The sequence below is a fragment of the Dermochelys coriacea genome, chromosome 2 (assembly GCF_009764565.3).
Source record: "Dermochelys coriacea isolate rDerCor1 chromosome 2, rDerCor1.pri.v4, whole genome shotgun sequence".
NCBI classification, from domain to species: domain Eukaryota; kingdom Metazoa; phylum Chordata; order Testudines; family Dermochelyidae; genus Dermochelys; species Dermochelys coriacea.
The window spans coordinates 111,763,927-111,784,906 of record NC_050069.1 but is presented as its reverse complement, the minus strand read 5'-3'; the positions used below and the strand labels follow the sequence as shown (position 1 = coordinate 111,784,906).

The 20,980-nt window shown below is 42.2% G+C and overlaps 1 protein-coding gene across 5 annotated transcripts in view; it reads left to right on the top strand.

Moving 5' to 3' along the window:
• Positions 1–20,980, top strand: part of RANBP9 (RAN binding protein 9) — a 70,281-nt gene that overhangs the window by 8,430 nt on the left and 40,871 nt on the right. For all 5 annotated transcript variants that reach the window (XM_038391389.2, XM_038391386.2, XM_038391387.2 and 2 more), the window contains exons 2-3: positions 539–650; positions 20,376–20,428. In XM_038391389.2, coding sequence (XP_038247317.2) covers positions 539–650; positions 20,376–20,428 — 165 coding nt within the window. The remainder of the gene's footprint in view (positions 1–538; positions 651–20,375; positions 20,429–20,980) is intronic.

Sequence of the window (20,980 nt, the reverse complement as noted above, 5' to 3'; positions counted from 1 at the left end):
TGCTTGCTGTAAAGTAACCGTTTTATTGTAGACAGCAGTAACAAAATATCTTGAAATAGTTTAAAGAAATATAAGTATACCAAGCAGTAGATTAAACTCAATTGTATCACATTTCAGTTTATAAAAATCAGTAAATGCTGTGCAACTGCGAAGCCATGCAACACTTTCAAGATTTATTAGTGGACTGTTGTCACCATTATATAGCCACAATTTATTGCAAACAGAATGAAACTTGTTTTGTAATTGTTTGTTTTCAGATAACTGTAAAGCCTTTTTTAAGCAGCACGCACTGAGTACATCTCTTGGCATGTTTAGACAAAGGACAATGGCTAGCATATTCTAAACACATTCATAAGAACTTCATATGCTGTTCCATACACAAATAATGAGAGTCTGATCAGAAACTTTTTATGCACTGAAGTAAATTGACTACTCAAATCCTTTATTTTGAACAACTGACTTGTACACTGTCAAACTTGCACTTCTACAGTTTACTAATTTAAAATATGCTTTAGATTTTAATGCAACTGTTTTTCAGGTCATGGCAAAACTCCAAAGGATGCTGCTTCAGTTCGAGCCACACATCCTATACCTGCAGCCTGTGGAATATACTATTTTGAAGTTAAAATTGTCAGTAAAGGAAGAGATGGGTAAGCATTGAATGTATCTGTTTGTTTTCATACTATTTTTCTGCCTTTCTGGAAGAGTTGCATTTTACATATTTCTACATCTCCATACCAGTTTTCATTTAATCAGTCTGATCGCTTCAAAGTCAAAACGGATTATTCAATTAAAAAATACTTTATAGCAACTAGATGGCTCAGGAAACTGGTAACAATACATACATGAACTTTTTACCTCTCAGCATTTTAAAGCTAGCCTTCATTACTGACCAGAAATTACCATCTGGCAGCCTGTGTTAGATGAATTAGTTAGTCTTGATTCATTTTCCAATAGTTAAGTGTCCTGGTTATAAAAAACACAGTAATTAGCATCCTTGTTGGCAGTTTTGACAGAGGAGTTACGGATTGAATGGCCACAAAGACTGAGCCTGCTCTCTTAGTTGTAGTCCTTTCACAGTGTGGTGGAGGCATGTCCTTAAGCTAACATTAAGGAGCTTGCACAGCTACCACCCAATACTGTCCATTATGTGGTCAAATGGAGAAGCTTATTGTCTGGGGCTGTCAATCCAGCACCTTTTTCAAGTACTGTATTAATTTTAAAAAGTAAATGACATTTGTGTATATTAAACTACTTGGCATTGAACTGTTGTTGAAAACATTTCAAATGTTAAATGTGCTGAGTAGATGTTTAGTAATTAAACAATGACCCCCTGGAAAGAACACAAGGTCTTGAAGAGTTGAGCAAGTACAGCTGCTATTTTCCGGAGTGTTTCAGTTTGTGAAAGTCATCATGAGTGTGTCTCTTGTATCTCAGAACTTTTAGGCTGCATTGCTTCATAAAAAGGCATATTATCTATCCAGGTAAGGGCTTACTGGAAAATTCCGAAGTGTGAATAAAGGTGGGTTGGCAAATATGCCTCAATTACATGGGGAACATTTGTCTTTTGTTTTGGTGCGGAAGTTCTAAAAGCAGTAGTATATTTATTTTTTTTTTTTTTTTTGCTTGGGGGACTGCCCACTATAACACTTTTGTGATGTTGCTCTGACAAAAGGTGATTCTCCGATGTGGTTTAGTAACTGTATTGTGATAGCACCTAAAGGACAGAGTAGTATTGGTGTTTCATTGTTACAGGTGTTGTACAAGCATGTAATGGACTTTGAGGTGCCCTATGCCAGGAATTTTTTTGACAGTTTTTTCTCTTGCCAAGATTATTCAGCTTCAGTAAAGGTGTCAAGTACAGTTAATTTCACTTTGTCTCATCACTTCACATTCTTTAAGGCACCAGCAAGTCCTCCTTGAGGTAATGGGTAATCTTTTGTCTTCTGGTCAGAGCATTGACTAGGTAGGGACATATTAGGAAGACAGCCTCTCACAGAATATGGAGCAAAGACAGGAAGCCAGTTGAGGGATTGTAGGGGGATCAGAAGAGGAAGTTTACTAAAGCAGTCTTTTGGATAGATGAGTGGTGAGAGTTTAGAAGATTATTTACGGCAAGTCAAGTGACTACTAGTGCATGAACAAAGATTTTGGGAGTGAGAATAGTGGGGAAAGAATGGATTTTGATTGAGTTAATGTGGAAGAAGCAATGGAGACTGGATGTGGGGTGGGATGGGGTAACAGTGGGTTATAAATCAGATTACACAGAGGTTGCAAGCCTGGGAGACAGGAAGGATAATAGTAGACAGTGGAGATAAGGGAGTTAGAGGAGAGAGAAATAATTAGTTTGGTTTTGGAATGATTAAATTTGAGATGATGGCTGCACATGAGCGTGCCCTAAAGTTTCCTCTTGAAGCTCTGTAAGACAACTTTTTGGGTGTTCTTGATGTGATGGTCTCTGTGGCTTACCTAACTCTTTCTGACAGTTCAGCCATCCCACCTTGTTTTTCCAAGTGCCTGTCTCAGGCTGTGTCTGCACTTCAAGAGCTATACTGGCACAACTGGGTCACTTCAACTACTGCAGTGTGCTGTAGACACTAGCTACAGGGATGGAAGGGGTTTTCCCCATCATTATAGTAAATCTCTCCTCCTCTCCCCTCCCCCCCAAGAGGCAGTAGCTAGGTAGATGGAAGGAAACCTACCCCAAAGAGCCAAACGATATAGCTTAAGACAAAAGGCAACAAGTGACTCTAACAAACAGTGAAAGGAAAGGGGAAGGAATAGGGAAAGGTAATAGTATTAAGATTATAAGATCTTTGAAACGGGGACCATCTTGTTCTGTTTTGTACATGCCTCACACAGTGAGATCGTAGTCCATGATGGTTGGGGGTGCTCATAGGTGCCACTACAGTACAAATAAACAATTGCACATGTTGATTGTTTCCAATTTCTTTAAAAAGTTAGTTTAAAAAAAAAAAATCAACCAACCACTGCCTTGTTTCTGTTGTTTGCTTTATCCTATGCCTCTTTCTGGATAGTTTTACTCCTTAAGTCTGCCTATTTCTAGAGTCTGTTTGGTTTTTATCTTCCTCTTAACTCGCCCCACCCCCTTTTGTTTTGGTGGTACTCTGAAACCTTGGGAAGGGAGATGGGAATGGTGAAAGATGAGAGAGGAGGAATGAAGGGGAGTAGAGGAACAAAGGATATAGGCATGGAGAAGAGGAAATAGGGAAAAGTGTGGCAATAAGGATCAGGTAGCATGAAAAGACAGAATGAGTAATAACTAAATGTCAACAAGAACTCCCTTAACATCAGTTGGAAGTATCAGTGGTGTTGATTTGGAGAAATGCAGGCTCAGTGTCAGGAGGAGTGTTTAAATATCAGTCTCTAAAAGTGTACAAGCCTCTGCTGATCCAGCAGCTTTTTTTTGGAGAGCTGGAGACTTCTAAGATTTGATTATGGTGCCTGGGAAGCAACTGTTGGGACTCATTATCTGTGAGCAAGGCCACAATGGCTCCAGTAAGAAGGGTGGGTAGGGCATGGTGAGGAACCTAAAACAAAAACCTGTTCTCCCTTATGTCTCTTGACTGTCGAGCTAAAAACACTGCTTCCAGAAAAGTCTATTCATGCATTTAAAAATAGTGGGAGCGATGCCTTGTTTCAAATATTAACTCCAGTACACTGTCACTTACTGTTGTATGCAACCCTCATCAATATAAAAAAAACCCACATTTGTGCTTTGGTAAACATTGGGTATCACAGTACATACTGTCAAAATGTTTGGTGATGCACTTGAGGAAATGTTTCTTGGTGGTTATATCAATGAAATGGTTTGTATTTATTTATTTATTTATATAAAAAAACCTTTCTCTAAGGTATTGAATGCATTCCTTATTTACTGTAATTTTGTATTGGAAAACTGAAGTCAGTGTTTTTTTTTTTGTTTTTTTTTTTTTTTAATTTGACTACTCAAAAATGTAAAGTTAGTGCTCAGGAAAATGAGTGGCCAATAGTACTTGTCTGAGTCAGGCATTGTACAGTCAAGCACTTTGCTAGCACACAGCTCTCAATACACGCAGCCTGATCTTGGTCTCTAGAACGGTTACTGGACTATGCCAAATTGTGGTGGTCTAGAGGTGATGATAAATGGAGCTAGGATGAGATGACTAATTCATTTTTTCTTTAGTGACCCTCACTGAGACTTGAGCCGTAGTCTCCAGACCCACTGTATAATCATAGAAATGTAGGACTGAAAGGTACCTCAAGAGATCATCCACAGCCTCCCTAGGAAATTTATTCCAGTGCTTAACTACCCTGACAGGAAGTTTTTCCTAATGTCTAAGCTAAAGTGCCCTTGCTGCAATTTAAACCCATGGCTTTTTGTCCTATCCTTACAGATTAAGGCGGGGTGGGCAAACTTTTTTGGTCCGAGGGCCACATTGGGGTACAAAACTGTATGGAGGGCTGGGTAGGGAAGGTTGTGCCTCCCCAAACAGCATGCCCCCCGTCCCCTATCTTCCTGTCTCTATCTTCCCTTCCTGCCCCCTTCAAAACTCCTGACCCATGCAACCCCTGCTCCTTGTCCCCTGACTGCCCCCGGGACCCCACCCCATCTAACCCCCCCCCACTATCCTGACTGCCGCCCCCAGAACCTCTGCTCTATCCAACTGCCCCCTGTTCCCTGTCCCCTGACCACCCCTTATCCAATACCCCGGCCCCCTTACCATGCCACTCAGAGCAGCATGTCTGGCTGCTGCTCAGCCCGGCCAAAGCCAGACACGCTGCTGCGCCGCCCTGCATGAGCGGGCAGCCCCGCCGCCCAGAGCATTGCCTGTGCAGTGGTGTGGCTGGGGAGGAGAGGGAACAGTGGGGAAGGGGCTAGCCTTCCAGGCCAGGAGCTTGGGGACCAGGCAGGACGGTCCCGCAGGCCATAGTTTGCCCACCTCTGGATTAAGGAGAACAACCTTTTATTACTTGAAAACTGTCATGTTCCTCCTCAGTCTTCTCTTCTCCAGACTAAACAAACCTAGTTTCAATCTTTCCTCATAGATCATGTTTTCTAGACTTTTAATAATTTTTGTTGCTCTCCTCTGGACTTCCTCCAGTTTGTTCACACCTTTCCTGAAATGTGACACCCAAAAGTGGACACAATACTCGAGGTGAGGCCTTATCGGTGTGAAGTAGAGGGGAAGAGTCTTGCGTACAACACTCCTGCTAATAAATCCCAGAATGATTTTTTTTTTTTTTTTTTTTTTTTTTTTGCGCAACAGTGTTACACTGTTGACTCATAGTTAGCTTGTGATTCTCTGTAAGCCCCAGATCCCTTTCTGCAGTATTCCTTTATAGGCAGTCATTTCCCATTTTGTATATATGCAATTGATTGTTCCTTCCTAAGTGGAGTACTTTGCATTTGTCCTTATTGAATTTCATCCTGTTTACTTCAGACAATTTCTCCAGTTTGTCCAGGTCATTTTGAATTTTAATCCTGTCCTCCAAAGCACTTGCAATACCTCCCAGCTTATTGTTCGTGAACTTTATAACTGTACTCTCTATGCCATTATCTAAATAATTGATGAAGATATTGAACAGAACGGGACTCGGGACTGATCCCTGCAGGATCCCACTCAATATGACCTTTCAACTTGACTGTGAACCACTGATAACTACCCTCAAGGAATGGTTTTCCAACCAATTACGCACCCACCTTATAGTAGCTCCATCTAGGGCTAGGCTGTTTTTCCCTAGTTTATGAGAAGGTCACGTGAGACAGTACCAAAAGTATTACTAAAGTCAAAATATACCACATCTACTACTTTCCTCCTATCCATAAGGCTTTTGTAACCCTGTTAAAGAAAGCTCTTCAGTTGGTTTGACATGTTTTGTACTTGACAAATCCATGTTGACTGGTACTTATCACCTTATTATCTTCTAAGTATTTGCAAAATGATTGCTTGATTATTTATTCTATTATCTTTTTGGGTATTGAAGTTAAGCTGACTGGTCTGTAATTCCCTGGATTGTCCTTATTCTCCTTTTTATCTGTTTGGCACTATATTTGCCCTCTTCTAGTCCTCTGGAATCTCTCTCCCAAGATAATTGCTAATGGCTCAGATATCTCCTCAGTCAGCTCCTGGCGTATTCTAGGATGGATTTCATCAGGCTCTGGGGACTTGAAGACATCTAACTGGACTAAGTAATTTTTAGCATGCTCTTCAAATAGTGTTTCTATGGGTGCTCTGCTGTAGGTGTGTCTGCATCCCTGCACTTCTGATCGGAGGTCTTCAGTAGCAGTGTCTGTTCAGCTTACACATTTGCTCTCCCCCAGTCATGCTCTGCCTTGAGGCTAACTAGTGCTGTTTGGGCTAACACCCTCCTTTCCTTCTCAGTTGCCCCTGGATAGAGATACTTTACCTCTTAGAATCCCTTTATCTTAGACGTTCTTAGTGTGATAGGGTTTGTTACACTTTTTCCCTTCCCTGTTAAAATATATTTAAAAAATTAAAAAAATAAACAAACCTTTATCCCTCCCCCCCACTGGAGATTGTCCCCACCAAGAGCCATGCCTGGTTCCCCCAGGCTTAAGAGGAGCCTCTCCTGCAGGGAGGCCATACCAATAACAGATGGACATTCCCACTGTGTCCGTTGCCTCAGACAGGCCCACATTTCACGGAAGTGTACTTTTTGCCAGTAGCTAAATGCCCGATTCTGGGAAAAATGGGAACTAAAGCTGAAACTACTCCTGATGGAGGGACCTCTGCAACCAACCCAGTTCCCAGGCTCACCTCAGCGAAGAGACATTACTGCAGCTTTCTACCTCCAAAGGGGGTGAACCAAGGAAGAAGCCTTCAGATTCCAAAAAAGAGAGCTGTGAGCCCTGAGGAGATCTCCGGCATGTTTGGTCATTTCAGTACTGATGGCTCCTAAGCATGGAACCAACAAATCGTGTGGGTCATTCGGTGTAGACACTGCTACTAAGTAAAGGACCCTATAGGCACAGGTACTGAGGCAGTTGTACCACCAGTCAGAGACGGGAGTATGGGGTGTACCACTGCCTCCATGAAGACAGCACCAGTATGGAAGACCTCTATACTGAAGACAGCTTGACAACCTTGTTCGGACTGCTCATCTTGGTCAGCGTTGCCAGATTCCTTGGTACTGACAAGTCAGCAATGGAAAGGCCTGATAGTACTGATTGCCAAGGTACCATAGGAATTTTGGTTTTCTAAGAACCTGGTGGTATCTGAGATCTCAGAGTACCCTTTACTTCGTACTGGGGCCCCAGTACCGGGCACGATTGACCACTGGAGTCACCACCGGTACCGAGCTGTTCACCTCCAGTCTCCTTGTCTGCTCCACCAATATCCAGTGAAGACTCTCAATACAACCAGGAGGGTGCTCTCTCTCTCGCCACTCTTGTTATGCTCCTTCCCACCATCAATGTGGGCCTTCCCAGACATACCTTTTGTTCTGGACCTCAACCACCAGGATATGACCAGCAATGGGTTCTGCCACCCATGCCCTTTCCACCATCCCAGTGGCCTTACTGGATCCATGGGTGGCCTATAAGCACCAGACCTCCTGGGCATCTAGTGTCCCCCCCCCCCCCCCGGGAATCCGTGAGGTCCCCTCCCTCTGCCTTCATATCTAGAACCTCCTGAGCAACAGGAGATTGGACTAGAAGAGGAGGCCACATTGCAGTCTAATTTCTTTTCCTCGTCTCCAGATGAGGCAGTGATGCCCACTCCTGCATCCATGGCAGAGGTTTTCAGGCTTTTTCAGGACCTTACAAAGAGGGTGGTGGATACACTGAAAATCCCTCTTAAGGAGGTGAAGGACACCCACCAGAAGTTCCTGGACATATTACATACATCCTCCTCAAGGATAGTCCTCCCCATCAACGAGGCCGCTTTTGGATCTGGCCAAGCTCATATGGCAAACACCAGCATTGGTCACACTGACATGTGAAAGGGCCAGCAAAAAGTATTGTGTACCTCTGAAGGATATGGAATTTGTCTTCTCTCACTTTTCGCCTGATTCCATCGTGGTGGATACGGTGAACTCCAGTGGCCATCAGCATCACTCGAAATCCACCGCTTATGATAGGGAATGGAAAAGACTTGACTTGCTTCTGAGGAAGGCCAACCTGCTCTTCTGCGACTTTTCAATTCCAAATTGCCTAAGGGCCAAATAAAATCCTATGAACTATGCCAAATTTAATACCTTTATTGACCACCTGCCAGAGTCATACAGACTGATTTCATGCCATCATTCATGAGGGACAGTTAGTGAAGAGAATAGCACTCTAGACTGCACTAGAGACCATGGATGCTGTAGCCCACTCGATTTCAACAGTGGTTGTGATGCAATGGGTGTCATAGCTGCATCTTTTGGAGCTGCTGAAGGAGGTTCAGATAATGGTTGAACCTCCCTTACAAAGGCTCGAAACTGTAGATAAAACCAGTGCCTTACTCTACACTCTGAAAGACTCCAGGGCCACACTATGGTCAATAGGATCTATATACCTGGACAGAAAAGGAAATTTAGTCCTCAGTCTTCTCATAAGTCACATCTGACTGAGTACCCACTACAGCGCTACTATGAGTGACAGCGGAATAAATCCAAATTTCAAAGGTGCAGACCATCAGGTCCTCCATCTTCCATGTCACAGCCTTCCACCTCAAAACACCAGTTTTGATATGTTGGTCACTGCCCCGAGATCACACTACCAACACCACTAGCTGCAACTTTCCAACCTCTCTCATCCCTTTGGATGCCAAAGGGATCTGTTATGTCAAAATTGGGAACACACGATTTCCAAACCCCATCTGTTGGATGTTCTCCAATGGGTATTCAATTCATTTAACCCCCCTCTCCGCCCTTCCTCAGGCACCCTTCTCACAAGAGACTGTTAAGATAGGAAATAGGAGGTAGGAGTTGATCTATGCCTAGGAGACATAGAACCTGTTCCTGTACATCTCCAAGGCAAAGGCTTCCAATATTTCTTGATCCCCAAGAAACAAGGAGTTTGGAGACTTATACTGGATCTCAGAGCACTGAACAAAGTTGTGAAGGCTCAGAAATTCAAGATGGTCTCACTAGCAACGATTATTCCATCTCTGGAACAGGGAAATTGATTCTCCGCTTTTGACCTCCAGGATGCCTATTTCCACATATCGATTCTGCCATCCCATAGGTGATTCCTCCGGTTTACCCTAGGTCAGGACCGTTACTAGTACAGAATACTCCCCTTCGGCCTCTCATTGGCTTCCAGAGTATTCTACAAAGTTCTCTCCATAGCAGTGGCTCACCTATGCACCTTGGAGGTCATGATCTACCAATACATGGACTGTCCCCTCAGGGGCCCACTCCTTCAATGATGCCCTATGGGCCACCCACGGGACTATGGAAATATTCACGAAGCTAGGGTTACAAATCAATGTCCAAAAGTCAACCTTAACTCCAGGACAGCATTTGGAGTTTATAGGGGCCGATCTCTATTCCCTGCAAGCAAGAGCATTCCTTCCACAACACACATTCCACAATCTGTCCACGCTCATAAGTTCAGGCCAGTCCATAGACATCAGCCAGGCATTGCCTCCAGCTTCTGGGGCACATGGCAGCTGGCACTTTTGTAATATCTTATGCCAGACTATACATGAGGTGTATTCAGACATGGTTCAAATTGGCTCACAGACCAAACAAAGACAGGTTAGACAAACCTCTCTTGATGCCCTCCTGGATTGGTGGAAAGACCCAGCAAATGTTTGCACAGGGGTCCTGTTTGCACTCTCCACACCCCTGACATTACTTCTCACTATGGATGCGTCCCTCATAGGTTGGTGAGCACATCTCTACAACCTCATGACTCAAGGCAAGTGGTAGTCCATGGAGAGGACTCTCCACATCAGCCTCCTTGAACTCGGAGTAGTCAGGAATGCTTTTGCTCGCTCTTCCATTGGTCAGAGTATACACATGAAGATCATGACAGATGACATAGCGTGCATGTACTATGTAAAGTGTTGGCGGCTCTAGATTATCCTCCTTGTGCACAGTAGCACTAAAGCTATAGAACTGGGGCATTCACTACAGCGTTCTAATATCAGCAGCCTACCTACTGGGGATGCAGAATATAATAGCAGACAGTCTCAGTTGCAAGTTCTCACACGACCATGAGTGGGAAGTGAACCCATCAGTACTCCACGGCATATTCTGGTGGGGGACACCAACAACAAACTTGTTTGCTACTTACCTGAACAGGACATGCTCACGCTATTGCTCCAGGGCTTGGCTCGAACAGCACTCATTAGGGGACATGCTCCTTCTTCCATGCAACAATATATGCCTTCCCACTATTCCATTTGCTGGTGAAAGGCCTGTTAAACATTAAAAGGGAAAAAACAAATGTCATGCTGATTGCTCCCACCTGGCTGAGACAGATGTGGTACTCATGCCTGTCACAGCTTGCGACATGTCCACAGATCCCTCCTCAACCCACACCTTACCTCCTCTCGCAGAACAAAGGACACGTTCTCCATCCCAACCTGTGGATGTTCTGTCTCAAGGCTTGGGTCCTTCATGGTTCCAACATGGTTCCTGCTCTGAGGAGATGCAGGAAATACTACTACACAGTAGAAAATTGGCTACCTATCATACTTGCCTGAAAAAGTGGACTAGGTTTCACATTTGGTGTAATTCCAAACAAATTACCCCCAGCATCTTCTACTCTCCTCGTGGTGTTGGACTACATGCTGGATCTCAAGAGGTCAGGGCTGTTCCTCAGTTCGCTCAAAGTACATCTGGCAGCCATAGTGACTTTCCATCAACAAGTAGAGGGTTACTCAGTTTTCTCACACCCAACCACAAAGATTCCTCAAGGGCACAGTGAACCTCTTTCCCCAACCCAGATATCCCACTCCAATGTGAGACCTAAATCTGGTTTTAAAGAGCCTCACTAGACTTCCTTTTGTACCTATGGCCAGTTGCTTGCTCACATACTGTCAATGAAGATAGGTTTTCTGGTAACCATCACCTCAACAAGGAGAAGAGGGAAAATAGTGGCACTAATGGCATATTTCTCCCCCCCCCCCCACCACCACGCTGATTACAGTATTCTTTAAAGACAAGGTTACTCTTAGGTCATACCCAAAGTTCATCCCCAGGGTGACCTCGTCTTTTCATATAAACCATCTGATCCACCTCCTGACGTTTTACCCTAAGCCTCATCATGATGACAAGGAGGTTATACCGCACATGCTAGACATTAGGAGAGCCCTGGCCTTTTACCTGGATAGGATGAAGGCCTTTAGGAAATCTTCTGAGCTTTTCCTTTCCCTTTTGGAAAGGTCAAAAGGTGCAGTGATATCGGCCCAGACACTCACTCTCCAAACGGGTCTTGAACTATATTAAACATTGTTATCATGTTCGCAGTGTGGAATCTGTACACACTCCACAAGGTCAGTTTCCTCCTTTGTCGCCTTCCTCAAGAATGTTCCTATCTTGGAAATATGCAGGGCAGCAACATGGGCATCTGCGTATACCTTCACAGAACATTAGTGGAGACTCTGCTTCCGATGCTATCTTTGGCTCTGCAGCATTATCATCCATAACAGACTCGACTCCAAAGCCCCAACTTCCCATGGGGGATTCTGCTTCACTACTTGAAGAGTTACTCACCTTGTGCAGTAACAATGGTTCTTTTGAGACGTGTGTCCCTATGGGTGCTCCACAACCCTTCCTCTTCCCTTCTGTTTTGGAGTTCTCAATAGGGATTCTGCATCAGAGAAGGAAGTGAGGGTGGTTTGCCCACGCATTGCTAGTTAGCCTCGAGGCAGAGCACGAAGTGGGGGCAGAGCTCATGTGCTGGCCAGACTCTGCTACCAAAGATATCCGATCAGAAGTGCAGGAACGCAGACATGCCTATGGTGGGGACACATCTTGAAGAACCTTCATTACTGCACAAAGTGAGTAACTCTCTTACCGTATTTTAGCCTCGGGTCCTACATCGTTTTCACAGGAGTTGCATGTGTTACACACACAGTTGCTATTAACCTTTTTGGTGAAAACTGAAACAGTCATTTAGCACTTCTGCCATTTCCATGTTTTGTTATGGTCTTCCTCCCTCACTGAGTAATGGGCTTACCCTGTCCTGGGTCTTCATCGTGCTTCTAATGTATTTGTAGAATAGTTTCTTGTTACCACTTACGTAGTCTGACCTCCTATATCACAAACCACTAGACATCACTGAGGTATCTCTGTATGAAACCCAAAAACGTTAGACCAAAGTGTCTACGTTCTTAGGAGACTTTACTGTGTGCCACAGGCAGAGAACAGGAGAGATTAAGGTACCAGTGCAGCCCCTGCAATAACAGGGAATTGATTAGATGAGAGATGCCATATGGTCCCAGCTGGTGAACCACACCTCATTGCACAGAAAGGTGAAAACCCCCCAAGATCCCAGCCACTCTGACCTGGTGGGAAAACTCCTTGCTAGCCCCAGCTTTGGTGAATTACTGTGACCCTGAGCATGTGAGCAAAACACAAGCCAGGCATCTGAAAAGAGGATTCACTGTACCATCCTAGAACATTGGTCCACCTTGTCTTGTGTTCTGTCTCCAGCTGTGGTCCCTGATGCTTAATTGGAAGGCAAAACCAAACTCTTCCTTCCCCCCAGGAATACATCGAGTCAATTTGTGCATGGTGGGAGGGGGAGAAACCTCCCTGAGCTGTTCAGGCAACTGGTTGAAGTCCTGAAGCATAAGATTTGATTTATCATTCTCTTTATGCAGAGCTGCAAGTGTTTAAGAACATCTTGAGGGCAATGCAGGCAATTCAGTTCTCCCCTGGGCCTGTGAAGGTAGGGGTGGAGATCTTATAGTCACAGATTCCAAGGCTAGAGGGGATCACCAAGGCCAGACAGCCCACTCCCTACCCTCCCTCTCCAGGCTGTAGAATTCCCCCAGAAGCTGGATTAAAGTTTTTTAGGAAGCAATCTAGTCTTGTCCTAAAGACTCGAAGCGATGGTGAATCTGCTGCCACCCCTGGTAAGCTGCACCAGTCGTCAACCACAATCCCACCAAGAAAACTGCATCTCATTTCAGGGTTGAATCTATCTTACTTCAACCTCCAGCCATTGAATCCTGTCTCTCACTTGTCAGCAAAGTCAGAAAATGGTGTTAGGGATGAATTGTGCTCTTACTTTGAGTCTAGGGACAATTGTGAACAATGTAATCTCTAAGGAGCATAGCTTCTGTCTTACGTATTTGGCTGCCTTGGTATGAAATATTTGAGTGTTTTAGGAGAGAATATGGGTTACGTTAGTAGGAAACCTGTGGCGAGCTTACTATGAAATGAACAGCCCGTAACATGGAATATATGGCTGTTGTAGTAGGAAATATGAACCTACCTTTGTAGGAAATACGCTGTTACCATAGTATGAAATGTATGAGTATTTTAAAACAGAACATGTTGCTAATTTCATATACACTGTACAAATATGAATGTTTAATAAATAACAGTACCTTATAAACTTGGCATTTAAGAGTGTACACCTTATTTGGAACACTTTGTAAATGAAAACAAAGTTTTTAAAACAAAAGTAAGCATATCTTTTTGCTGTAAAGGTCATAAATATGTGTATGTAGGGCCTTGCATTGTTCTCTGCATCTTGGGGAGTGGCATGGTGGTAGAATGTGACGGAGTTAAAGGTATCTCCCAAAGCCAGCATTTTCTTTGTTGTTTTGTGGCACAGAATGCCTTGAAAGACCGGTTTCTGGGTGAGGTTGTACTGAATGATCTGTTCCACAATTCAGATATTTTTCAGAGATAAAGGGCTGCTGGGGATGCACAAGTTGTGACATAGGCACAGGATGTGGCTGAGTCCTTGTGCACAGGTGCCTTAGTCTGCAGGAGGATTATCTATCCAGCCCCTGTGTCAAGTTTTAGCCATTTTTCTGTCCTCCTCCCTCTTCTTTGTCATGCTTCAGGAACTCTTCCCTCCACACATCTTTCTGTCCCTCTCTTTGGATATGTTCAAGAGCTCTTTGAATGCCATCTCTTGAGCACCTATTTCTGCTATATAGGACAGGCATTTGCTTTATGATAGCACCCTCTCCTTAGTCATTTCAAAGTCTCAGTAGCTATGGGGGGGGGGAAAACTAGTTGTTCCATCTGTAGTATTTATGCCAACAGTGATAAAATGTTGACTCTTCCTCCACCCCCCCTTGATGTTGGAATTGCAATCCCTTGGGCTTTTTTGTGTTTTGCTTGGACATGGTAAAATTTCAAATTATTCCCATTTTGAGAAGGATCATTGGCCCTGTGGTATGAAGGCAGCAGCAGGGAGTTACTTGCTCCACAACTAGGAGGATAATAAATAAAAGGTGCAGACTGGCATGCTGCTGGCAGAGTGGGGGGAAGTATCAGTCAGCCTAGTTGATTGACTTTACACTTCTGTAGGCTGTGCTTACTATGGAGCAGCAGCTCTCAACCTGGAGTCCGAGGTTCCCTGGGAGGTCGTGAGCAGATTTCAGGGAGTCCACCGAGCAGAGCCAGCATTAAACTCACTGGGGTCCAGGGCAGAAAGCCCGAAGCCCTGCCGCCCCAAGCCCTGCCACCTGGGGCTGAAGCCTGAGCAACTTACATTCACTGGGCCCTGTGTGGCCACAGGCAGTTGCCCTGCTTGCTACTCCCTAATGCTGGCCCTGGCTTTTATATGCAGAAAAACAGTTGTTATAATACAGGTGGGCCATGGAATTTTTATAACGTTGTGGGAGGCCTCGGAAAGAAAAAGGTTGAGAACCCCTGCTATGGAGGATGTTGTGCTCAAGTGTGTCCACAAGAATCAGAGGAGGATATTTTTCAGAAAGGTAATGGACAAACCAGGAAAATATGCCATGCTACTATGTGCCAGAATAGTGACCCCAGAGCAGGTCTATCAGTGGAAGAGATCTACAAGCTATCTGAGATTGCTCTATTGCCATATAATCTCAGTGCTAAATTGGAGTATTACCTTTGTCTTAAACTTTCTTTTGTAATACCCGAGGATCAGCATAAAGTGTATTGCAAAATAAATATGAAATTCACCCACTCTGGCACTACTGCAGAATTCTAAAGTACCTTAAAATCTTTCTTTTTGAGATGTTGATGTAGCATAATTTGGTCAGTTAACCTCATAATAACTTGCATTGCCTCAAAGCTGACAGCAGTAATGAAACTAAGATCCAGAAACTTTTTTTTTGCTTTCTTTTCTGTATGTGGTGGATTAAATTCTTATAGTGTTTTGCATTTAATTTTTGCAATGTTTTTGTACCATGCTTTGTCTGAGTTACCTCATAATGACTCTCATTAGCTAAAAGTGGAGAGGGCAATAATAAAACTGGGCATTAATAAAAGTGAGTCCGTTGCTTTTTTTCTTTTCTGTATTTCCTGCTATGATTAAAAAGTGCTTTTCTTTTAAAACTTATTAACTTCCATGGTGCTGCTGTCTTTGGTAGGGGGGGCATACTTAGATAGGGGAGGGATCGACAACAAACACACCATGGTAAGGTGTGTGGGGAAGGAGACAGCAAGATAGTGGTGGCTGAGTTAGCAAAGAGGGGGAAAATGGCTGAGTTTATATATTCTTTGCCATGGCCTCCATTTTCACCAAGAGGGGTGAGGGTGTAAAAGTTCAGGAGGCAATGTGATTGTAGACAAATATTATGGTATCTTTATGGTACTCAGAAGTAAGTTGCTCAAAACCCTTTTCCCATAAACTTATATAAAAATATACAATACTTGAAGTGTTCCCCTCCACAGTTTTTCTCACCTTGTGATGCAGCAGGATCATCTGGCTGTGATTCATTCAGCTCCTGAGTCTCTGGGACTGAGTCCACCTCTGTATCCCCCATAGCAACAGGATATGAGGTTCAGTATAGCTATCCTAATGCTCTGCATCCTCGCTGCTGTCAGCAGGGTTTTCTTTGGTGTCCACCCAATGCAGTAGCTCAGTGATGGCATCTCTCCCAGATATGAGAGTCACTGTAGCCACAGAACCTCTAAGATCTCTTTATACTCTTAGCCCAGCTGGATCTCCTTTTCCTTAGTGCAGCACTGGGTTGAATCCCTGTTGTGCTTTCTCTCCATTTGTTGGGATAACAACTGCTATACTTGTGTGTTGTGGTGATTCTACTTCATATGACTACAAACACCTCTCTCCAGAGGTGTTTGAAGTGGAAATCTTTGCCACAACAAGACCACACTGATGCATGAGGTATGACTGCCTAATCGATGATCAGGAGAATAACACGGGTATCTGAAACCCACACAAGGTGGAATTGCAAAGGAAAGACTGGCTGCATGCCAGCGATTAAACTGCAAGGTGACAGCCAGCAGGATAATCCTGGAGCAGTAGAAGCACACAGGCAAAGAGGGAGGTGACCTAGTTAGTCAACAGAGCAGCATGGGATAGCAGCAGGATGACTTGGCAGTAAAATTGTGTAGCATTTGCCACGGGATGGAGATGGAGATGCACCCACACCTACTTTACTGCGATGAGGGAGGATTTCACCCTCACTAAACACACTTCCAAAGTAAAGTTGTTAATACATATTCAAAGGCCAGATTCACAACAATATATTTTGTTTGTGGATACCAATAACTTCAATGTGAAACAATCAAATTTGTTGTGGATCAACTTGAAAGTGTAGACCAAACCTAAATCTAGTGAAAAAACACACTGGCCTGTTTATGGCTACCCATTTGGCAGATTAAATTTTACAAGAAGAGAATTCAAATAGTTGAACCTTAACCTTTTTGTAATTCCTTAACATTCTGAGAAATTTATATATTGGTTGAAGTGCAAGTAGACAGTTTGTTCTTGTGCCACGTGACTAGTTGGAAACCTGAAAAAAGTGTTTAAATTAAAAAGAAGGAAATATAAAAGCCTTTAAATACTATTAGGCATAGTCTTCATTAGCATTTCACCTCTAGTTCTATTGCCAACCTTAAGCTTTTATTCTGCTTTCTCAAGGGCTGATTAAAATGATTGTATATGATGTATGGTTAAGATTACACTGTATTTTAAAATTAGTTCATACAGAGTCTTGCTAGCACTGTATGACTTCATGATTTCCTTCCAGATATTTGGTTTAAGGCCCAGACACTCTCATTAACCCACCCGCTTCCTCAGTCTACTCATATCAGTACCAAAATTGGGGCTAGATTTTGGGTAGGGGAAGAGGCAAGGAGGGAACTGCATTCTTTAAAATATATACATATCTTTGAGCTGTAGCTATGTTCTCATTCTCACCCTCACCACGTTCTTTAGTCAAATTGGTCTACAGATTCACTGACTGCATTTTGAATGTGAGTCATGCTGCTTCCTGTTGTGTTCTTACCATCTTTACATGGACTGTTATGCCATGACATGCCCTGAGTGGGGGAGGGGTAACTGTCCCTTGGTATCTTCATGACTGCCTCCTAAACTGAGCCCCACTTTATGCCAGTGCTTCTTGTAAGTGCTGCAGTAATTGCCTGGGACAACAGTCTAGAGTCCCACTCTGCACCTTGGTCCTGGCCTGCCATTGCCTGTTTGCTTCATCGTCCTTTTGTTCTGGGCCCTTCTTAAATCCATAGATTTGCACTTAATTTTACTCCAATTCCAAAACTATAGAAATTCTTGAGATGTGAACCTTAGGGATGTGGGATGTTACTGTGCAGTTCATCTGAGTTTCTTTGAACAAGCAATTAATTACTCTGGGCAAATATTTATACTTTTTTTTTTTTAAATCTTTCAGTTCATAAAACACTTAGTCCATAGCTCTAGGTGCTGGATAACAAGTAAAAATACAAAAGCTTTATTATTTCAACTAATTTACATGCAGTATTTTAGTATGCAAATAGGAAATCAGTATAGAAGTTGTGATTTGCAGTAACTAAAAGTGAGAACCAAAGTGTGCTGACTTTTTTTTTTTTTCTTCTTCTTCTTCTTCTTCTTCTTCTTCTTCTCTGTTTCACAGATGCATTGATCCCTGTTGAGGTTAACTGTCTTGTGTCAATATTTGATTTCACATACTTCTGACTGATTTCTAGCTTATCCTTTCCTTTTTCAGATTTCTACAATAATATAAATTAATTGAAATACTGTCTAGTTTTACTTTAGTTTCTGTAAAGATGTCGTTATGCTGAAACCCTTTAGCTTTCTTAGCAGTATTAAGTGACTCACATGGTATCCTACAGTAACAGTACTGTTAGTGGGGAGGGGTAGTTAGTGTGCCACTTTCTTCACCAGATGAAACCACTGTCTACAGCTATATTAAATGACACAGCCCTTTTTGAGACTAATATCCATAGAGCCACCTTTTAAAAGTGATATGAGGTGGAGAGAAAGGGGCAGAAATTTTTTTATCTTCAGAGGCAGGTTCCGAACATCTTCTGCTCCTTCAGAATAAATGGAAGTTCTGACCAACATGTTGCATGCAGTCTCAAGTTTCAGTGTACTTGATCTCCATCTTTGATCCTGCAGTTTGACATCATCTTGGTACTGTTCCTTTATAAAATACTGATAAAAAAATTTGACTACCAGGCTGAAAAATTGTTTTGGTGTAATTTGGTTAATTTTAAACTTTGGACACTTTCTTGTAGTTAGATTCTTTTTGAAGTCCATCTAAATTTATACTAATTAAATATCCTTTACATTTGCTTACAAAACTGTTTTGTCCATTGTATTTTGGACTGATTTATAATTTTCACATTGGAGCCCTGCATATATTGGGGATTATAGACTGGCCTTGTAAATGTGATGCCTTTACATATTTAATGGAAAACTAGGTTTTTCCATTTACGTTATTTGTAATAGTTATGTTGACCCTGTCTTGATCAGTGCCTCAGTAATGTAATTAAAAGTCCAACTCCTAACCCCTTTGTTTACTGACTGACTGCTTCAGCTTCTTTGTATCAGAAACTATGGCATTCATCTTTGAAGTGCTGAGGTTCCATCATAGATTGTCAGCACTTCAGGAGTGTGCATGGGATACATCAGACATCACTGGAGGGAAAGTTTTTGCATGTAGTGATACATGAGGTAGCAGGGAAGCAGCTAATTGTTTGTAGTGATTGGGAGACGTGACGGGAAACCCTGAATTCCACAAGTGAGCATGTTACATCCATAATGTACTGGTCACTTTCAGGCCATTTAGCCCCTGGACAGTTAGTAGTTATAGCTAACTTGATATTTTAACTTGTACTCCATAATAGAAAATTTATTTGAAAATCAGATGTATGCAAAGAGAAAAATGTTAAGAACAAGTTTATTAGTACAGACAGTTTTCAAATTGGCCTAGGGGGTATTTTTTGTTTAATATTGTTCATTAGCTGCTATGCATTGATTGATTATGCATGCAATGTAGTAGTCGTGTTGATCCCAGGATATTAGACACACAAGGTGGATGAGGTAATAGCTTTTAATGGACCAACTCTGAGTACTTTCCCAGATGTTCGTAGCTCAGAAGCTTCTCTCTTTCACCAACAGAGGTTGATGTAATAAAAGATATTACCTTGCTTACCTTGTCTCTTTTATTTATATTATGTGAACTAACTTGAACTATTCTCAAAACCACAATAAATTGAACAGTTTGCTTAGGTTAGACACATCTTGCTAATAACATAGGAATGGCCATACTGGGTCAGATCAATGGCCCATGTAGCCCAGGCTTCCGACAGCGGCCAATGCCAGGGGCCCCAGAGGGAATGAACAGAATAGGTAATCATAAAGTGATCCATCCCCTGTTGCCAATTCCCAGCTTCTGGCAAACAACATTCAAAGACCATGGTTAGGGTTATTAGACTGACTTTAATAAATGTCTTTTAAAAATATACATTTATGTTTCTAAATCTGCATGTAGTCTATAAAATGTATGTATTTGGTAAAGTAATTTGTCTCTGCATTTTCTCAAGCAGTTGGTGGACTCTCCAGGGGTTCATCTTTTTCTGGAATTGCCTTCTCTTCAGCAAAGCTGCTTTGATTTTTCCCCTCTTCATAGCAACAGTTACTGGCCTAGTGAAGCAAGGCCCTTTGGCAACTTGATGGCCTCCATTAGTACCTCAATATAAAAACTGAGATGTTTGAAGGAGAGGGAGCTTGTTCCAAAATTATTCCTCCCTCACGGACAAGTACCTCATCCATGATGCATCAGATCAACAAATACATTGGGAATGTCTTTCCTGTTTTGATTGCACTGCCACTATGCCAGTTTGCACTGTCAGTGTCTTAAATGATCTCTCGGCAAATTAACTGGAACTAGATTAATCAGGATAGTGTTTCTTGGAAATGTCTTTCATATATTTTTGTTCATGTATTGTAAAAGAAAGATAAGTTTGTTTTTATTTTGATTTTTCAGTTACATGGGAATTGGGCTTTCTGCTCAAGGTGTAAATATGAACAGACTACCAGGTATGTTTAATATTTATGTGTTTGATTTTAGAAACAATTAAACAATATAATTAACTTAATGGTTCTACTATATAGTAAGTAAATATATTTTGAAATGTGTGATCCTGATGAGCATCAACAATATGTTTAGCAGGGCATAATACGATATAAAGACAGTCCTTGCTATGTAGAGCTTTCAGCCTAAAAAGTTAATTCTTAATCATGGTCACTGTACTTTGGCTCTCGGGGCATTAAAATCCAGGGTGGATAAAAGCAAATAACATTGAAATCCCTATTTTTTTAATTTTTAAATATGATTTTTTGATTTAAAGTAAATGCAGACTTATTTTTAATAATCTATTTATTTAAAATTTGCTTTGCAATTGGTAACCTATGTTAGTCTCTGCTTATTATAATATATTAAAATGATTTAAATGAAAGTATAAAAAATAGTCAACAGTACATGTTTAGTGCCAAAGTTTTGAAGTTAAACCACTGAACAGGTAGAAATCACTGGTTAAGAATCTGGAAACAGTTTAATTCATTATAGATTATGCTTAATTTGTTTAATAA